General features: G+C 52.9%; 1 protein-coding gene across 5 annotated transcripts; it reads right to left on the bottom strand.

Annotated features, from left to right (window-relative positions):
• Positions 1-336: 336 nt before the first annotated feature.
• RPAP1 (RNA polymerase II associated protein 1) lies at positions 337-19,247 on the bottom strand. Of its 5 annotated transcripts, none has more exons than XM_084904494.1 (25): positions 18,922-19,247; positions 18,242-18,466; positions 17,775-17,923; positions 17,404-17,493; positions 16,845-16,965; positions 16,094-16,315; positions 14,368-14,547; positions 12,783-12,898; positions 12,411-12,509; positions 10,955-11,056; positions 9,751-9,918; positions 8,851-9,033; positions 8,594-8,728; positions 8,330-8,500; positions 7,426-7,583; positions 6,668-6,826; positions 6,315-6,516; positions 5,599-5,708; positions 5,212-5,407; positions 4,871-5,023; positions 4,515-4,657; positions 3,103-3,859; positions 1,148-1,324; positions 943-1,002; positions 337-837 (listed from the first exon to the last, which is right to left on the bottom strand). In XM_084904494.1, exons 2-25 carry the CDS (start codon positions 18,417-18,419, stop codon positions 700-702), a joined length of 4,167 nt encoding a protein of 1,388 aa, XP_084760620.1. In that variant the 5' UTR covers positions 18,420-18,466; positions 18,922-19,247; the 3' UTR covers positions 337-699. The 5 variants fall into 5 exon arrangements, with proteins under 5 accessions (XP_084760620.1, XP_084760619.1, XP_084760622.1 ...); XM_084904493.1 differs by having other exon boundaries at positions 18,242-18,483; positions 18,922-19,246; XM_084904496.1 differs by having other exon boundaries at positions 16,881-16,965; positions 18,242-18,483; positions 18,922-19,246.
• Positions 19,248-20,064: the final 817 nt, after the last annotated feature.

Below are 20,064 nucleotides of genomic sequence, written 5' to 3'. Positions count from 1 at the left end.
GTATCGTTACCACATCCAAACAGAAAACTACTGCAATAGTCTGGCTTTTGGCCTCTGCACATCTCAGGATATGGAAATAGGCACCATGGACAAGATGCTGACTTGCTGCTTTAAGGAACCTGTACTTCCAGGACACTCCTTCCAGAGTGCCCACAATCCCAAGAACACCGCCCTGGCCTGGCTGCACTCCAGAACTGCACTTTTGTTGTCTCCACATGTGGACTCAGTTGTCACCTTCCACTCATGATTCCTCCAGTCTCTCACACTTCTTTAGGATAACCCAACCCTTGATACCAATTCTGAATTAACATATCCGAAATAAGACCAAATCAGAAACCCAGGAGAAAAAATTTCGTTTATTTCAGTGCGTAGTTATAACGTTCATATACTCTAGGCTGGGTCAGTGGGAGGAGAGGGAGTTTTATTTAGTTTGTCTTGTCCCCAAGAAGGGGTGAATGGCTAATCACCCTTCACTCCCAGCACCGATCCTTAGAGGCCCAGATGCTGAGCTCAGACATTAGGATATGATGGTAGGGCTCACCCTGCTCCAAACCCTCAAGCAGCCCAATCCCTGGACGGCAAGCCTTCTGCTCCCTTGTCTCCTGCCCTTCCTTAGGATACAAGGCCCTCTTGTCTGGCCAGGCTTCTGTTGGTGAACTCCAGGAGAATGTATCCATCTCTTCATCGGTGGCAGCTCTGCTAGGTCTCAGATACGCCATTTTGGGTCAGTCTCTGGAGGTACTGCTGACGTAGCGTGGGCAGCTGGGGATACAGCTCAAAGCCCTCAGGGAGGGTAGGGTTAGGAAGCTTATAGTGGAGGAGGTGCTGCCGGAGACCCTGCACAGAGGGAAGAAACTTTATGACGTGGGTAGTGAGATCCTGCTGAGATCTCTGTCCCCGAAGACCTTTTGTTCTCCCTCCCTCCAGGCTGTGCCCCCCTACCTCATCGGCCAGCAGCCACGTTCTCTGCAGCATGCTCATGCGGGCAGCCTTGGCCTCATCCTAGGGGTGGAACAGGGAGGAGCACTGGGCCAAGGACCGGCCCCCATCGCCGGCCCTGCCTGGCCCTCACCTCCTCTCTAGCTGGCCCAAAGGCAATGCAACTGCAGGCTCCCTTCCTCCCTCAGGAGACGGGGATGTAACTTACTGAGCTCTGTGGATCCTGGGAGAAGATGAAGCTGTTGACGTGAGCCACCGTCACGGCATAGAGCACCGGGCACCAGTGCGGACGGAGTGCACCGGTGACCAGGGCCCGGAAATAGAGCCGAAGGAGGGCCACGTTGTCTTCAGGAGGCCCCGTGTAGCATTCCAGGGGCACAGGCAACTGTGTCGGGAGATGAAACATGCTGAGCGTGAGGTGGAAATATTTACCACTGGACAACAGGGTGGATGGTTAATGGTCACAGGAGTCAAATCATGAGGGCAGGTCCTAGACTGACATGCTTCCCTCTCTATCACAAGAATAAGGCTATAGACTAAAAGGCTGGAAAGCCAGGAAAACTGGGAGACCGAAGCAGTTGTGTATTGCTACCTGTTTAATCTACTTAACATTAAAACTTTCAGCCCGGCTCACCGGTTGAGCATTGACCTATGAACCAGGAGGTCAGGGTTCGATTCCCAGTCAGGGCACATGCCCAGATTGTGGGCTTGGTCCCCAATGTGGGGCATGCAGGAGGCAGCTGATCAGTGGTTCTTTCTCATCACTGATGTTTCTGTCACTTTCCCTCTCCCTTCCTCTCAGAAATCAATAAAAGTATATTTAAAAACAAAACAAAACTTTCAGCCTGCTGGTGTGGCTCAGTGGTTGAGTGTCAATCTAAGAACCAAATCCTATTTCGATTCCCAGTTATGGCACATGCCCAGGTTGTGGGCTCAGTCTTTAGTAGGGGCTGTGCAAGAGACAGCCAATCTCTCATGACTGATGTTTCTATCTCTCTTCCTTTCTCTCTGAAATAAATATAAATATATTTTAAAACAAAAACAAACCGCTGAAACTGGTTTGGCTCAGTGGTAGAGCCTCAGTCTGCGGACTGAAAGGTCCCGGGTTCGATTCCGGTCAAGGGCATGTACATTGGTTGCGGGCACATCCCCGGTAGGGGGTGTGCAAGAGGCAGCTGATCGATGATTCTCTCTCGTCAATGTTTCTAACTCTCTATCCTTCTCTCTTCCTCTCTGTAAAAAATCAATAAAAATATATATATTAAAAAAAAAAAAAAAAAGTCATGTTCAACCGCTCAATTATATTACACCTTTCGGCCCCGGCTGTGATGACTGGAGCGACATCGTGTATGCTGAAGAGTTGCTGGTTCGATTTGGGAGGCAACCAATCGCTGTTTCTCTCTCTCCCGTTCTCACTCTCACATCAGTGAAAACATCCATCGGTGAGGACTGAAAAAAAAGCACCTGGAATTGTGTTCCTAATGGTGTAGTGTTGGTCAAGCACTAATATGCAGCAAATAAAAGAATTTCACAGTGTAAAAAAAAAAAATCTTAAAAAAAAGTAGCTCTTTACAATTTATAAATTTAACTTTTTAGGCTGATATTTGAGGCCCTCTTAAGACTTTATTAGCTTTGTTTCCAACAAGTTTCCAAGTTTTATATCTGTTCTAGACTATTCTCTCCCCTCCTCACAGGCCCTGTCACATTATCCTCTGCCCCTGAGCTTTTGCTCAGAATATACCTGTCCCACTAGGTATATTCCTGGGCGATGCTAGGCCAACTGCCATCTCTTCCACAGAGCCTTCTCCTCCGGGAAGCCAGCTTCCCATCCTCCGCACACTGACTCAGCACCAGGAACCTGAATAACTGAGAACGACCTCTTACCTAGATCATAGCACCTCATGAGCAAGAAGCTGTGTCTTGAACAAACATCTACTATACGCCAGATACCAGGTTAAACCCTTTTCATGGATTCTCTTAATCTCATCAAAGCCCCCAAGAGGCTTCCCAAGCTCCTGACACCACGACCGCCCCCAAAGCCCAGTGCAGACGCCCAGATGGCAGTGCAGACGCCCAGATGGCAGTGCAGACGCCCAGATGGCAGTGCAGACGCCCAGATGGCAGTGCAGACGCCCAGATGGCAGTGCTGGGCTGAGACGGTACCTGGGTCAGAGGCAGGCCCAGAGCTCGCAGGGCTCCCACGTGCTCCCCGAAGAGGGCAAGGCGGAAGGTGACGCTGAACCGACGCTGCAGGGGAAGGAGTACCAGAGCCCCAAAGAGGTGGTCCCCGAAGGAGACAGCCTCAAAATGCTCCAGGAAGCCGGCGTAGAGGTCAGGGAAGGACGTCAGGCCGGGCAGAGGGCAATCCAGGTGGAGGTTCGGCAGGACTTCAGGCTGGCAGAGCCGGGCCAGCAGAGCTGCCACCAGACGTTGTATTGGGGTCTCCCGGAACAGTTCACTGTCCACCAGGAACACGCACATGAGCCGTGCCAGGCGGGCTCCGGGAGGCACAGCCCAGAGGGCCTGGGGGCGCCAGCTCTCCAGAACTAGCAGCCACTGCAGGGCCCGCATGGCTGTGCCCACGGCGTCAGCAGGAGGGGGCCCTGAGGGGGTGTCGGAGGCCCGGTGGTAGAGGTGGATCAAGGGCAGGAAAGGCCAGTCGGTGGGCAGCAGAGGCTCCTTAGGCAAGGGGAGCAGCAGGGCTGGGACTCGCTGTAGCTCCCCTCGGTACGAGGCCTGAGAAGCGAGCAGGCCGGCTCGGTCGAGGGAGCAGTGGGTCAGGTAGCAGCTGCGAATGCTGGGGAGGTCCTGGCAGGCCTGAGCCAGCAGAGCCCCTCGCCCACACCCAGGGTCCCTGCTGCTCCCTAAGGACAGCTGGTCCGAGAAGTCGGCTGCCTCTGGGCCCCCTGAGGCTCTTTCCCTGTAACAGAACCCAAAAGTTAAAATAAGGGCTGGACCCACAGCACCCAGAGGCCATGCCAGCTTTCCGGGGCTTCCCGGGGAGATTCCTAGGGCTTCCCAGCTCCCCTGGCACCCTTCGTGTGGTGGCAGCTGGAGGATGGGCACTGGGCCAGCTGCCTAGGTGCAAGTTTACAGAACTTCTCCGTCCCTCCGTTTCCTCACGGTAATCTACTTATTGGGGGGTCACTCTGTAAGGTGTGCAAATGTCTCATCACTGTGTTATACACATGAAACGAATATAATATTGTATGTCAACTTAACTGAAAAATAATTTAACAAACAGTAATACCTAGCTCAGGATAAGGGTAAAATGCTTACAACAGAGTCAAATACTTAAGGGAATGCCAGACACAAAATAAGCCCTCGTAACTGTTGGCTATTACACGTGTGTATTAGTTTATATACCATACAGTCACTCTGAAGTCTCATAATTCTCTAATGTGGTTTTATCCCCAACTCATTTTACTAATGAGAAAATGGAAGCTCAGACAGGTTAAGGGTAATCCATGGAAGAAAGAGAATTAAGCCCAGGTCTCCCACTTGAAGGCTACTCAGTCATTAACCACAGTTCTCATCTCACAGGGCTGAGTTGATGCCACCAACTCTGGACTTACGGGAGAAACTCCAGCCGGAACACAGAGCTCAGCAGGAGCTCACGGGCGAGGTGCTCGCTTCCGGGCAGCAGCCGGCTCAGCAGAGCCACGGCCACGCCGTGGTGGAGGGCCGCATCGGTGGCCGGCACCGGCTGGAGTGCTGCCTGTGGACAGATGGCGGGGGGCTCAAGGGTTGAAAGGGGACAAAGCAAACAGAAGTGAGGATGAGGACATAAGCTAAGATATATGCTGACGGGCGGATCTGGAGGAAAGGAGAAGCTGCATTGCCTGCAGGAGCAGCACAGGTCACACAGAAGCAGAATGCAGGTAACGTGGGGCAGAGGGAGTAGGTAGCGGGTAGGGGTGGGGGTACCTACTGCTCTCTGAGCCAGGCTGAGTGCCAGGTACTGCAGGTGGAACTCGTGGCGCAGGGCCCACACTGAGAAGGGCGTGAGGAGCGGGGCGGCCACGGGAGCCGCACATCGGAGGAAGTAGCGCTGGAGTCCGGGGGCAGCCAGCACGGCAGCCAGCTGAGGAGAGCAGCGTGTTCAGGTCCGGAAGGTGACGCCATCTCTCCTGGGTCCCCAGGTGGCGGCTTTCTCCCCAGCCAAACTCAGACACACGGCCTCCTTTCCCCCAGGGGCGCCCTCCCCACATTCCCTCTGATTCCTGGCTCCTGGGCCCCCTGCCTGGAATCTAACAGGTGCCCAGGGCTCACCTGGCCACACAGCCCCTTGTGGATCCGGGCCAGGGTGTTGAAAAGAGTGAGGAGGGAAGTGAGAACCGGGAAGGGTGAGGCTGAGCCAGCCAGACTGAAAGGGGGGTAACCTCCTTTGCAGCCCAGGGACACGAGGCTGGGCAGAGCTTCGGGGGCCGGAGCGCAGGACTGTGGGTTGCAGAGAGGAGAGCAGCGCCTGAGGCAGATGGAGAAATGGAGAGGGGCTTGCCAGTGCAGACCAGTGCCCACCTTCCTGAGCCCCCAACTGAGGCCTGACAGGAGTCAGGTTTCCCTCAGGCTGAGGGCCTCCACCCGGATGGACCAGGGAGGCAGATCCTGGAACCCCACAGGAACCACCACCTCCCCCCCGCAACACACAGTACATACCCCAGGGAATCCCACAGGCTGCCCACAGCGGGCTGGCTCAGCAGGGGCAGCAGCAGCTCCTCCGACAGGCGCTCCATGTCTTGAAGCCAATCCCCTGGGCACAAGTCTGGCTGGAGGACCAAGGGGCTCACTGAGCTGACAGCCCAGGACTCCCGTTCTCCTAGACCAGGGGTCTTCAAACTACGGCCCGCGGGCCACATGCGGCCCGCAGAGGAGTCTGATCCTGCCCGCCAGGTTTTTTGTGCAGTGAGCGCAGCCGAGGTGTTACAGTAGGAATTAGTAGTTCATATAGTCCGGCCCTCCAGCTCTCTGAGGGACCGTGATCTGGCCCCCACTTTAAAAAGTTTAAAGACCCCTGTCCTAGACCCTGTGCACCCAGGCCAAGTCCACAATTCCAAGAGCCCAAGAGTCAGTGTTTGGAGGTCCTGCCCTCTGACGCTTGTGGCGGGAAAGAAGACCCGGAGGTTGCTCTGGCACCCGCTGAGAGGGGTCCTGAGAGCATAAGGCTCCATGGGGGCTGAGCTGCTGCTAGGGGTTCTCTGGTCCTCACCATGGCTTTTGGAAGCTCCACAGAGTATGGAAGTGGAAAGAGAACGAAAGGTAGGAAGGAAAGGTAGAAAGTAGGAAAATGTGGGAATGAGGAGGCAGGAGTGGAGAGGTAAAGAGGGGGGGGGGGGCAACCAGGGCATGGTGGAAGGCAGGCGGGCAACACTTACCTGCTGGCTCCAGGCCTGGTAGTAGGCATCTAGGAAGAGCAAGCAGGCAGTGGGCACCGGGCCCAGAGCTCTCCACCTCTCAGGTCTGGGCAGCAACTCCAAGGTCTGCCTGAGACACGGCTCCACAAGAGGCCGGAGCCCAGACACCTGTGTCCACGTGATCGAGGACGGGGCGGCAGACAGACCAGCCTCAGCAGAGTCACTACAGGAATGCCACAGGGGCCACAGTGAGGATCTGGCTGCCTGGACACCCCTCTAAGCTCTAGCCACCCTCTCTCTGGGCAGGAACTCTCCTGCCTGCCCCAGAGCTCCTGGTAGGAGGTCTGTTGTGGCAGCTGAGGGCCGTTACCTACCTGCCGGGTTGCAGGGCAGAGCTGCTGGCTGCCAAGGTCAGCTGGGTGAGGACAGTGAGCAGTGAGGCTCTCCGCTGCATGGACAGGGGCTGTGTGAGCTGAGCGCTGAGCTCCTTAGGCATGGCCTGCAGGGCCCGGATCAGCACTGGGTACAGCTCCCTGGGGAGAATGATGACTGCATCTCAGTGTGGGAGAGACACAGCAATGTAAGATACAAGGCAGGCCTGCCCCAGAGCTCTGCAGTACAGGTAAGGAGGACCAGAAGGGAGACCCCAGGCTGGGTAATCCTGGGAGACTTCAAGGTGGAAGGAGCTCTCCCGGGGTGGCTCAGTGGTTGAGTGTCAACCTATGAACCAGGAGGTCACGGTTCGATTCCCAGTCAGGGCACACGCCCAGGTTGCAGGCTCAATACCCTGTGTGGGGCGTGTAGGAGGCAGCCGATCAATGATTCTCTCCCATCATTAATCTTTCTCTCTCTTGCTTCCTCTCCCTTCCTCTCTGAAATCAATAAAAATATATTTTTTTTTAAAAAAAAAAGAAGAAGGAAGGAAGGGAAGTTGGGGGCTGAAGGGAAGGAGGCAGACCTTCAAGGCTACCCCACCCCTGCTCTCCCCTGATTGGTCATTACTCCCAGAATCCCTCTGCCTCATTTCCAGCCTCCCTCCAAGCTTGAAACCTTGGGCAAGGCTGAATCGTCAGGTTAGGCGAGAGTGCAGACGTGAAGGTCTCGCAGGGAGCCTACCGCTGTCTCTGCTCACCTGTAAAGGTCACAGCCCTGGCCATAGGAGGCTGCTACAGCCCACAGGCGGAAGGACTCCGTGCTCAGCATCTCAGCTTCCTCCGGGGGCAAGGCCAGTTCCTGAGGAGCCTCAGCTACAAAGCGGCACAGGCGGCTCCGGAGGTCAAAACTCCCCAACTGAGGGGGACAGAAAGCCTGGGGTCAGGGTCAGCTGGGGTCTCAAGTAACCTCAGGTTCTCCCACTATGGAGACTGACTCAACTTAGCTGTTCCAGGCCCCTCTGGTTCCACAGCTCCGGGCCAGGGTGCACCTCCTCACCTGCCCCGCTGTCCCACCTGCCCCTCCTCTCCTGTTTAGCGAGCACCTGCTAGGTACCTTTCCCAGGGCTTCTTGGCTATGGGTGATGGGTGATGTGTGCGTATCTGTATGTGGCTTTTCTGGCCCGGGAGCCCTCCCTCCACATGAGAGCAGAGCAGGCCGACAGAATACATTAGGCTCCAGCCGAGACCGGTTTGGCTCAGCGGAAGAGCGTCGGTCTGCGGACTGAAGGGTCCCAGGTTCGATTCCGGTCAGGGGCATGTACGTTGGTTGCGGGCACATCCCCGGTGCGGGGTGTGCAAGAGGCAGCTGGTCTATGTTTCTCTCTCATTGATATTTCTAGCTCTCTATTCCTCTCCCTTTCCTCTCTGTAAAAAATCAATAAAATATATAAAAAAAAAAAAAAAAAAAAAAAAAAAAAAGAATACATTAGGCTCCAGCTGACTAAGTTCCTGACTGGTGGTTTTTGTTGCATTTCTAAGCAACTGAATCAAGACAAGGAGAAAGATGGCATGAGCAGGCCACTAGAGCCGGTGGCCATGCTGAGCCCTTAGCCCGGCACTGTCTTGAGGACTACCACCACCCCCGACCTGTGTCCTGCTTACCAGCCGGGCAGCAATGTTTCTACCAGCTGAGGCTAAGACACGAAGCAGTTTCATAGCAGCTGCACAGGGTACGCTGTGTAGACTGGTGGTAGGCCCCACGCCCACAGGGGACCAGCTGGTGGGCAGGAACTCTCGAACTACGGTCTCTATCAGCCGAGGGCACTCCAGAACCTGTGGGGAACAGGAGGGAAGGGAGGTAGGGAGGCTGAGGGTCAAGACTAGGCCCAGCTGGACTCTCTGCCCATTCTGTGTCCGTTTTCTCACCCTTGTAGCTGACTCCAGGGAGTGCCGGGCCAGGCGGATGAGTACTGCCAGGATGTCAAGGACCACGGAAGGTCCCGGGCAGGTCACCTCTAGCACGTAGCGCAGCCGAGGCAGCAGATTGGTGGCCAGAAGCCCCTGGGGATGAGAGAGAAATCTACTGCCAAATGCAGCTGGACCCCAGGCCTCGAGGCCCCTCTTGCCTAGCATGTGCATGCCTTCGAGGTCATGGGGCAGATGAGCAGTCCCAGCATCCCTACCTTGATGACATCATGTCGGGCCAGGTCAGATGGAGGCTGGCTTCCTTCCTCAGGGCTCTTTTTTTTCTCTTTGTCTCCTGAGGGCTCTTCATCTTCATCCTCCTCGTCCTTGTCCTTCTGGGTGGGCATCATCGGGAAGACCATAGCGCCATGGTACCAGGAGAAGGTGCTGTCGAGGAGTTCCTGCCAGAGGAAAGAGAATGGGGCAGGAAGAAGGGGTCACGCACGAAATGGGCCCAGGGATAGAGAGTGGAACCATCAACAAATAAGAGAAGGGCATCCTGGCCGCTGGGACTCAGTGGATGGAGCAGCTGCCCCTGCACTGAAGGCGGCAGCTTAGATTCCTGATCAAGGGCACTTACCTGGGCTGCAGGTTTGATCCTGGCCTGGTTGGTGCATGAGCAGGAGGCAACCAATCGATGTATCTCTCTCACACCAATGTTTCTCTCTCTCTCTCTCTCTCAATCTCTCTCTCTCTCTCTCTCTCTCCCTGCAGGTTTGATCCTGGCCTGGTTGGTGCATGAGCAGGAGGCAACCAATCGATGTATCTCTCTCACACCAATGTTTCTCTCTCTCTCTCTCTCTCTGTCCTTACCCCCTTCTATTCTCTCTAGAACTCAATGAGAAAAATATCATTGGGTGAGACTAACAAAACAAAACAAAGCCAAACAAAGCAGAGAGGGGGGGGGGGGGGGAAGAGAGAGATAGGCAAGGCTCCAGGCTATGTGGCCTTTAAAAGAAGATGGTGAAAATAGATAGATAGATAAATAAATAAATAAATAAATAAAGATGAGCTGCTATCCCATCCTCTGCTCTGCCTGGAGCACAATGAGGGCAGGACCGACCACAGGAACAATAGGGACCCTAATGTCTCAAAGCCCCATCCTATCCCTGTTGTACCTCATCTCCCGGCGCCACCAGCAGAGCTCGAAGAGCCCGCACGGCAGCTGCGATGACCCCGTCCGCTCTGTCGTCCAGGGAGAAGCGCAGCAGGAAAAGGAAACCAGCATCCAGGAGAAGGCGCAGGACACTGCCCACCAGCCGGTCCCCAAACTCACCGGCCTGGGCCTGGGAGGAGGAAAGCATGCAGGAGGAAGTTAGTCTTTGTCCTAAACTAGGGTGGGACACCTTTTTTCTACCATGGGCCATTTGGGTATTTATACCATTTGCAGGCCACACAAAATTATCAACTTAAAAGTAGCCTTGCCCTAGGCTGGTTTGGCTCTGTGGTGAGAGCACTGGCCCGCAGACTGGAGGGTTGCGGGTTCGATTCTGGTCAAGGGCACGTGCCTGTACCTCAGTTGAAGGCTTGACCTCTGCCTGTGTGGGAGGCAACCAATTAATGTGTCTCTCTCACATCAATGTTTTTCTCTCTGTCTCCCCCCTCTCTTCCACTCTCTCTGAAAATCGATGGAAAATATCCTCGGGTGAGGACTAACCACAACAACATTAACCTGCTATCTGTGGTCAGACATTCAGTTAAATCACCACTAATGCCTTGGCAGGGCCGACATTCCCCATCCTGTCCGAAACCCTTCACTTGCCCATCCGTTCCCCGTCTGACCCAGACAGCTGGTGTGCGGACTGGGGAGCCAGCGTGAGGAGGACAGGAAGTGGGAAAGTCCTAAGGTGAGAGGTGCGGTGTGCGGTGTGCGGTGTGAGGTGTGCGGTGTGAGGTGTGCGGTGTGCGGTGTGAGGTGTGCGGTGTGAGGTGTGCGGTGTGCGGTGTGAGGTGTGCGGTGTGAGGTGTGCGGTGTGCGGTGTGAGGTGTGCGGTGTGCGGTGTGCGGTGTGAGGTGTGCGGTGTGAGGTGTGCGGTGTGCGGTGTGCGGTGTGAGGTGTGCGGTGTGAGGTGTGAGGTGTGCGGTGTGCGGTGTGAGGTGTGCGGTGTGCGGTGTGAGGTGTGCGGTGTGAGGTGTGCGGTGTGAGGTGTGCGGTGTGCGGTGTGCGGTGTGCGGTGTGCGGTGTGCGGTGTGAGGTGTGCGGTGTGAGGTGTGTGGTGTGCGGTGTGAGGTGTGTGGTGTGAGGTGTGCGGTGTGCGGTGTGAGGTGTGCGGTGTGCGGTGTGAGGTGTGCGGTGGGAAGGACAGCCAGGGGTGCACTCACCCTGCTGATGACCTGGGCCAGCACCTGCAGTGCCAGCGCTCTCTGCTGGGACACCTGGCTGCGCGTCAGGTGAAACAGCTCCTGCAGGGAGTACCCCGCTCTCTGGGGCAGGGACAAGAAGTCACAGAGTCAGGATACAGGACAGCACCCCCAACAAATACACAGCACCCGGATCTGCCAAGCACTGGGTTAGAAGTCACGGGGAAGACAAAGGTACATCTCTCTCTCAATGGATCCTCAAACTGGTAAAGAAGATGAGATATGCGTACAAATAACCATGACATAAAGCAGACTTCAGGAGCTGAGCCCCGGAGGCCGTAAGCATAGATGTACGTGGGGAGAGGGCAACAGAACGGTGGGCAGGAGTGGGGGCAGGGACAGACTGCGGAGGGACTGTCTCATGGGGCTATGGAGCCAGGGAACTTTCCAAGGCAAGGCGTGGCCTGAGCTGGACCGGAGGGAATGAGTGTGGCAGCCTCAAGAGGGACGGACTGGAATGACATGGCAGAGTTGGAAGACATGGTGACTGAGCAGACAAGAGGGAGCAAGGCTCTTGTCTAAGAAGCACCAAGGGGAAGTGAGAGAACTGGCAGATGTTTTAGGTATAATATACTAATTTTAAATACTTTATCAAAATTAGTTTTATCCCTGCCGAGACCGGTTTGGCTCAATGGATAGAGCATCGGCTTGGGGACTGAAGGGTCCCGGGTTCGATTCCGGTCAAGGGCATGTACCTTGGTTGTGGGCACATCCCCAGTAGGGGGTGTGCAAGAGGCAGCTGATCGATGACTCTCTCTCATCGATGTTTCTAACTCTCTATCTCTCTCCCTTCCTCTCTGTACAAAATCAATAAGTGGGAAGAGACTGAACATAAACTGTGCACCTACGGATGAGGACAATGGGGGGTGGGGAAAGGGCAGAGGGTGGGGTGGGAACCTGGTGGAGGTGAGCAACAGAGGGGGGGGAAAAAGAGGAACATTTGTAATAATATGAACAATAAAGATTTATTAAAAAAACAACAACAATAAAATATATTTTTTTAGCCGGGACCGGTTTGGCTCAATGGATAGAGCGTCGGCTTGGGGACTGAAAGGTCCCAGGTTCGATTCCGGTCAAGGGCATGTACCTTGGTTGTGGGCACATCCCCAGTAGGGGGTGTGCAAGAGGCAGCTGATGGATGACTCTCTCTCATCGATGTTTCTAACTCTCTATCTCTCTCCCTTCCTCTCTGTACAAAATCAATAAAATATATTAAAAAAAAATATATATATATATATTTTTTTTAAAAATTAGTTTTATCCCTGACTGGAAATTGAGGAAATGAGAAAGACTGTGAGCTAAGAACCTGAATGGATGCAATGGGCCATGAACTGCAATAGGAGGGCCAAGGCGTCTGACCAGAGTCCTTTTCCAGGCTTGTTAAAAGCTGCCCACCCCCTCTGGACCCCATGGTCACCTCTGCCTCCTCTCCATGGTGGTGCAGTCCCAGGTGGGTGGGCAGGTCCGCATCGGGAGCCAGCAGTTCTCCTTGAAGACTGAATCGGGCCTGCATCCTCTAACGGGAAGAGAAAAGAGGGCCATGGGCTGGGCAGCAGCAACTTCCCCTCACCCACCCTCACCTTTAACCCCGGGCCTCTTAGGTCGTAGGCGCTGACTCTGCTTCTGATTAGAAGTGGGCTCCTCTGGCCTACGGTGCCAGGAAGGGGAGCAAGAAGAGATGTTTCTCAAGCTCAAGGAACAAAAGGGCCTGAGCTTGGGTTCTGGGTACAAGAGCCGCAGCTCCACTCTCACACGACCCACCCCCTGTAGGCCAGCTCGCGCTCCTCACCTCCTGTGTCTGCTGCCGCCGGAGTGGGGGCAGGTCCTGGGTCCAATGGAGCTTGTCCAGCTCAACAGTGTCCATGTGCAGCCACTCCTTCCGGGGGGCCACGGGCAGTGCCAGAGCTGGGGAGATGGAGGCAGAGTAGTATTCCCTAAGGGACTCAGCTCACTGAGCCACTGGGGTACTTCATCCTGGGAACTGGGCAAGTGTCCTGTCCCCAATATGGCAGAACACACCTAGTCCATGGGCTCTAGCCCCTAACTGACCCCAAGGATTCCTTGGGAGGGGAAAGGGAAGAGGAGAAGTTAAGAAGGGAAGGGAGAGAGGACCACATATATCAGGCAAAACATAGTTTCACTCTTTTTTTTTTTCTAAAGGGTCTCAGATTTTAAAAATATATATATATTTTATTGATTTTTTACAGAGAGGAAGAGAGAGGGATAGAGAGTTAGAAACATCGATCAACTGCCTCTTGCACACCCCCTACTGGGGATGTGCCCGCAACCAAGGTACATGTCCTTGACCGGAATAGAACCAGGGACCTTTCAGTCCACAGACCGACCAACGCTCCTTTCACTGAGCCAAACCGGTTTCGGCAGTTTCACTCTTTAGTACCAACCTCCCACAGGAGCAGAGAAGTGGGGACAAGGAGTGGGGGGAGCTATACTGCTTCAGGGAGGCAAGATACAAAAGCAAACACCAACAACCTCTTCCTTCCTCACCCCAACGCGCACCCAACCTGCTCGGCTGGCCGGGAGCTCATCCAGGGGCAGGAGGTCCTGGCTCTCATAATTCAATTTCTTCTTTTGTTAATCACTAATAAAACAATCAAATTCCTGGGAAATGAGTGCTCCCACTGGCCCCTCCGCTTCAGGTCTGGCATATTCATAAGACCTGCATCACTCTCCTCCCATCACCCCGGCCCTGCCGTCTTTCCCCGACTCTGAGAGAGAGGCAGAAAACTGGGCTGGATGGAACCACAGCGGGGGCAGCTATTGCAAAGGCAGGGAGAAGATGCTCTGGGGGGAGGGGCCATTCAGCCATCACACAGTGCTGCCTTTTACCAGGGAAGGGGGAAAAGGAGAAGCAACAGGACAGGGAAACAGGAAGCATGTGCAGAAAGAATACACACGTCCATAAATGAAGACAGATTTCAAGGCAATAATGAAGATTCACGTTAGATCAGTGTTTTTCAACCTTTTTTGGGCAAAGGCACACTTGTTTCATGAAAAAAATCACGAGGCACACCACCATTAGAAAATGTTAAAAAATTTAACTCTGTGCCTACATTGACTATATATAAAGTAATTCTCTTGAATAGGAATCAAATAAACACAAAGAAAGTATTTTATAATTACTTTATTATGAAATATTAAGTAAACAAAATAGTGAAAAATTATAAAATTCTTGTCTTGTCTGCACCTACGGCACACCAGGCAACATCTCGCGGCACACTAGTGTGCTGCGGAACAGCGGTTGAAAAATGCTGCGTTAGATGATCAAGGACAGAGGAGATTCTCTTTTCTCATCTGCCAGAAGGAATTCTTTCCTCGCCTTTTATTCCCCAAAAGATGTCCCCCCTCCTCCAAACCTGGGGTTCCTGGCTCCAGCTCATCTTCCTGCCCAGGCTCACTGGCAGAGGTTGGCACAATGGGCTTCTCTCCAGTGACCTCCGCAGAGGGGCCTCCTGTCCTCTGCTCCTTGACGGCCTTTTCTTCCGCTTGCTCATGGGTACGGCTGTGAGATCTCAGGAAAGCAACCAAGCTGGGATCTAGAGGAGAGGGGGTGGAGAGAGGGGATGAAGGTAGATCTTCCCTAACCTCTTCTACACCCGAAACCTGAATACTGCCGATAGGTGCCAGGACCAAGCCACTTCCCAGCCCTGGACTGAGGCCCCTGGGCCCTGGGCGGGCCTCAATGACCCAAAACTGTCACTGGGACCTGCCGCCCACTTCTGCCTCCATCCTTCACAGTCCACTGGCCCATGTTTATGCCCATCCCTGTGCTGGGCTCCAGGTCATAGGCCCCAAGTGGCTGTGGAATAAGTGAATGAATGTTGGTAAGAGTGAAAATGAAGGCATTTAGGGAAAAAATTTCTCTCATTTGTAACTAATTTATTTATGCACTAATATTCACTAAAAACCTAATGACGTAAAGTACTCAGCTATGCTCTATATAAGTGCTAGATATAGTTTTACTGATTGATTTTAGAGAAAAGGAGAGGGAGAGATAAAACATCAATGATGAGCCAGGCCAGTGTTGCTCAGTGGTTGAGTGTCGACCTATGAACCAGGAGGTCATGGTTTGATTCCAGTCAGGGCACATGCCCAGGTTGTGGGCTCAATCCCCAGTGGGGATGGGGGGGAGGGGGGTGCAGGAAGCAGCCAATCAATGATTCTCATCATTGATGTTTCCATCGCTCCCTCTTCCTTCCTCTCTGAAATCAATAAAAATATATTTTTAAAAAAGAAACATCAATGATGAGAGAATTATCAATCAGCTGCCTCCTACACGCCCCACATCAAGGATCAAGTCCACAACCTGGCATATGCTCTGACTAGGAATTGAACTGTGACCTCCTGGTTCATGGGTCGATGCTCAACCACTGAGCAACACAGGCCAGGCTAGATATAGTTTGGAATAAGACTGACTGGGTGCACAGAAACTAGGAGGGAGGAATGGCACAGTAGAGCATCATATAGTAGAGTGTACTGCAGCCATACTAGAGAATAGCTGTAATACAGTGCCTGTTACACTAGGTAGTACAATACACACAGCAGCGTGGTTAAGATCAGGGCCTGTGAGACCACATGGACCTGGGTTTACATCTCACCCGTGTTCCTTACCAGCTATGTGGTCTGGGGGAGAATTTCTTAAAAATGGTTTTGGCCCTAGCCAGTTTGACTCAGTGGATAGAGTGCTGGCCTGCGAACTGAAGGGTCCTGGGTTTGATTCCAGTCAAGGGCACATCCCAGGTTGCGGGCTCGATCATCAGTAGGGAGCATGCAGGAGGCAGCCAATCAATGATTCTCTCTCATCATTGATGTTTCTTTTTTCTTAAATATATTTTTATTGATTTCAGAGAGTAAAGGGGAGGGAAAGAGAGATAGGATGAGAGAGAATCAGTTTCGGCACATTTTTTTCTTTTTGTTTTTTCCCTAAGTAAACAAGATTGGTACCACCTACCTCCCAGGAACAGTTTAGGACAGAATGATGTAAAGTACTCAGCATAATGCCTGGCAATCACAGTAAGCTTTCCTCAACAAGTAGCAGCCCCTTCCTAGCCCAGCCTTGGCAGGAAAGCCAGGCACCCATACCAAGCTGAGCGAGCAGCCTCTGCTGTTCCTGCAGAATCTCCTCAGGAGCCATAGCTTGCAGTCTTGCTATGTTCTCTTCATGGATGGTCTGGGCTTCCTGCTCAGCCTCCTGGTCCCTGAGCCCCTTTCCTGTGACCAGATGGGGTCCCTGGAAGTTCTGGCTGCCACATGGAAGCTGGTGGTCTTGCTCCCTGGGTGTGAGTGACTCACAGGGCACAGCACCTGGAAGAAGTGTATGGTCAGTTTCATTGCCTCATAATTGCCTCGTGCCAATTGGGCTTTTCGGCCCTCTTCTCCAGTCCCAGGAGGCCTGGAGAGAGATGGAGGCCCCAGAGCTTTCCCAGGCACAGACCAGAGATCCCTACCTCCACTCCTACTCACTCTTCCCCTTGGACTTATAGGTGATTTTTTTTAGAAACATCCTTCTTTCTGACCATGTTCTTAGATGTGCAGGCTGCATGTCAAGGGCATGCCCCCAGCTCTTCCACTAGTAATGTGCATCATTAAAGGAATCTTGGCTTCTATCTTTATTTTGTAGTCTTTGCCATTTCTATCCTCTTCTTTGGCCTGCTCTCTCCCTGCACCTAAGTCCAAGATGTGGACCTAAGCCACCCATATTCAATACTCTACTTCCTCTTTAAATGGCTCAAATGCAATTCATATTTGAAGCAGGGAACATGTATATCCAAAGATCAGTCTATTAGCCTGCGTCACAAAAAAGCCAAGCTCATGCCTCTCAACCCCAGCTCACCCTCTGGTCGGTCCTGGGTAGACACAACTCCTCTACCTGGTGGGATGCTGGCTTCAGATCCTCTCTTTGCAGCAATTTCCTGGGCAAAGATGCTTCTCTTACCAGATGTTGCTGACTTCCTCTATGGGGCAAAAAGAAAACTCAGGTGACTGATATTCCTTACCCCATTCTCTTCTCAACCCCTTTGTACTAGTCACTGGGACAAAGAGATAAAAGCAAATTGCTTAATCTCCAACAGTCACATCCCTAGTCCTCAGAAAAAGCAGGCCACTACAGGAGTACAGGTCTTGAAGGCTGACAGACTTGGGCTGGATTTCCAACTCTTCTATCTATTGGATATATGGTGCTGAAAAAGTCATTTATCTTATGAAAAAAATGGGGATAATGTTACTTACCTTACATCATTATTATGAGGATTAAATAAAGGAATGCATATAAAGCAATTAGTATAGTGCCACATTAACAACAGAATTGCTTATCATTAAGTTTCCCAATCTGCAGAAGATGCGGAAGTTCACTTGACTGTACCCTAAGTACCATCTAAGGTTACCCCGTCTACCTGTCTCTCCTGTGAGCGATGGAATACCGGGGGGAATGCGACACCACTGGGCACAGGCAGGTTCACAGCCACTGAACTTGTATCTCGTTCCTGCGCAACAGAGGACAAAGAAGTGATGACACAGAGACTTCCCCAGCTGGAGCCTATGCTAGTAGCCCCAGTTCTGTATAACTAGAATCTCACCCTATAAAGTGATAAGGCCACCTTGCTTTTTTTAGGGCACAGTGATCCTAAACCAGACCCCCACCTCACTGCAGGGGAATAAAGTCCCATCTTTCTAAATCACCCTTTACTCATAAGGCTCACCACCCCCGTCCAATATCCTTTGTGCCCCAGGATGCCTTGTCCCACTCAGTCAGGGTGAGACGCACAATAATCTTAGTCAAGACAGCAGTGATGTGCTGATCATGCCTGTTCAGCCTCTCTTCAGGGTCCACATGGTCAGCCAGGGAATGGCCAGGGCTGGGCTTGGCTCTTTTCGGAGGAGCAGGAACCAAAGCTGGGGGCAAATCTGGGAGAGCTGAGGAAAAAAACAAAACAAAACAAACAAACAAAAAAACCCAAACAGATATGAGGATACTCATACCTTCCCAGGTAGAGTCTGAAGGCTAGGGGAAAGTCAGCTACTGGGGAGCCCTGGCTCAAGCTGTGTCACCTTGGACAAGATCTTTAACGTCTTTGAGCTTCAGTTTCGTCCTATGTAAAATGGAGCTGCAGCCACAGAGGCTATGCAGTGCATGAAATAATTATGGGTAGAATCCAGCCATAACAGGAAGGGGAAGGAGACCCTGATGTTGTACCCTCTCCTCCTCAGCCTCACACACACACAGCCACTCACTGTCCAGCATCACCACATCCCGCTGATCCTGCAGCCGAGGCTGGTCCAGGTTAGCATTGGCACCTCTCCTTCCATTCTTCACCAATTGTACTGCCGGGGCTGCACCCGCTGCAAGAAACTGACTCTGGAATCGCAGCAGGTCCACCTCCGACTCCCCTGGCTTTGGTCTGGACAGCATCTTGACACTCCAGCTGCCTCTCTGGTACAACTGCTTCTGAGTGGGGACTCCCTCTCAGTCACCCCTAAAAGCAACAAAGATGGGCCCTCTTTAACTCAACCCTGGTTCTTTTTATTGTGCAGCAAAGACCTTTTCCTTGGATTCATGTCAACTCATTCCTCCTCATTCGTGCCTTATTGCCATTCCTTTCCTAATTATCCTTCGTTGATATCATCAGCCTAGCAGCAATATTTACTGGCAACTCAGGTTGTTTACAACCTGTGGATGACAAAAAGTCTCAGTTACAACCTGAGGGGAACTAAGGAAAATGCACCAGGAGCCAGGCACATAAATGTCATACCTGGGAGTGGGGACTCTTATCAAATTGGAGCAAACATGCCCGGACTAAAAGTACTGAATTACTAGTAAAACACTTTGGGCTGTAAAGTATATATAATTTGTATTTTTAGATACTAGCAAAGAACGATCAGAGAGTGAAATTAAGTAAAAAAATTCCACTTACAATAGCATAAAAGAAATACACTTGTACACTGCGGTGCCCCACAGGGCTGCGCGGTCGCGCGGGCTCCTGGACCACCCGCGTCCGCAAAGAGGAATCACCGAGTCTCAGCCTGGCCGCCGCCGGGGATGGAGGGCCGCGCCTGGGATCGCAGACGCCCTGGGGCGGGCTCTGACAGAGGAACTAAATACTCTGCACCAGAGCCCTCCGCCGAGATGCCCTGAAGTCCGTCTCTCCAGCCCAGCAGCTTACTCGTTCCTGGCCTCCCTGGGCGCCGCCATCTTGACCAGCAGGCTTCCGCCGCCGCCAGGTTGGCGCTTCCGCCCCCAGCGAGGCCCCGCCTCCCCGGCCCCGCCCTGCCCCGCCCGCTCAGGGGTTGGGCGGCTCGGAGTTTGGAACCTGCGAGCGCTGAGGGCTCCGCTTGCCTTGCATCCACGACGTGAGCTCTGTGCTCACAGAACTCGTCCTCCGGTTGGTTGTACATCAGACACAGGCCCTTCTCCACACACAGCACCACGACAGAGGCAAAGAGTCTCTCATCGCGCGGACAGCCGCACCCTGTGTGCCAGCACGCAGCTGCGGTGAGAAGAGCGCAGACAGCCGAAACCGGTTTGGCTCAGTGAATAGAGCATCGGCCTGCGGACTTAAGGGTCTCGGGGTCGATTGCGGTCAAGGGCATGTACCTTGGTTGCGGGCACATCCCCAGCGGGGGCTGTGCAGAGGAGGCAGCTGGTAGATGTTTCTCTCTCATCGACATTTCTGACTCTCAATTCCTCTCTGTGTAAAATCAATAAAATATATTTAAAAAAAAAAAAGAAGAGCGCAGAGAGCAGCCCACTGCCGGCCAGGGGATTTCCTCAGGGAGCACTCTGCCTTTGCGCATGCCAGTGCCCCTTACTGGGAATCTTGTTTTCCCTTCCACCCTATCCCAGAGTCTTACTTCTTCTTTTCTTTAAACTGATTTTTAGAGAAAGGAAGGGAGAAAGAAAGGGAGAGAAACATCGATGTGAGAGTGAAATATCATCTATCACCTACCTCCTGCACTGGGGATCAAGCCTGCAACCCTGGCCTGTGCCCTTACCCAGAATTGAAAGGGCAACTTCTAGGTGCACAGGATGATATTCAACCAACTGAGCCACAATGGCC

Source organism: Pipistrellus hanaki (assembly GCF_964339955.1).
Source record: "Pipistrellus hanaki genome assembly, chromosome: 1".
Lineage (NCBI taxonomy): Eukaryota > Metazoa > Chordata > Mammalia > Chiroptera > Vespertilionidae > Pipistrellus > Pipistrellus hanaki.
Note: the sequence above shows the minus strand (reverse complement) of the source record. Positions and strands in the feature narration are given on the sequence as shown.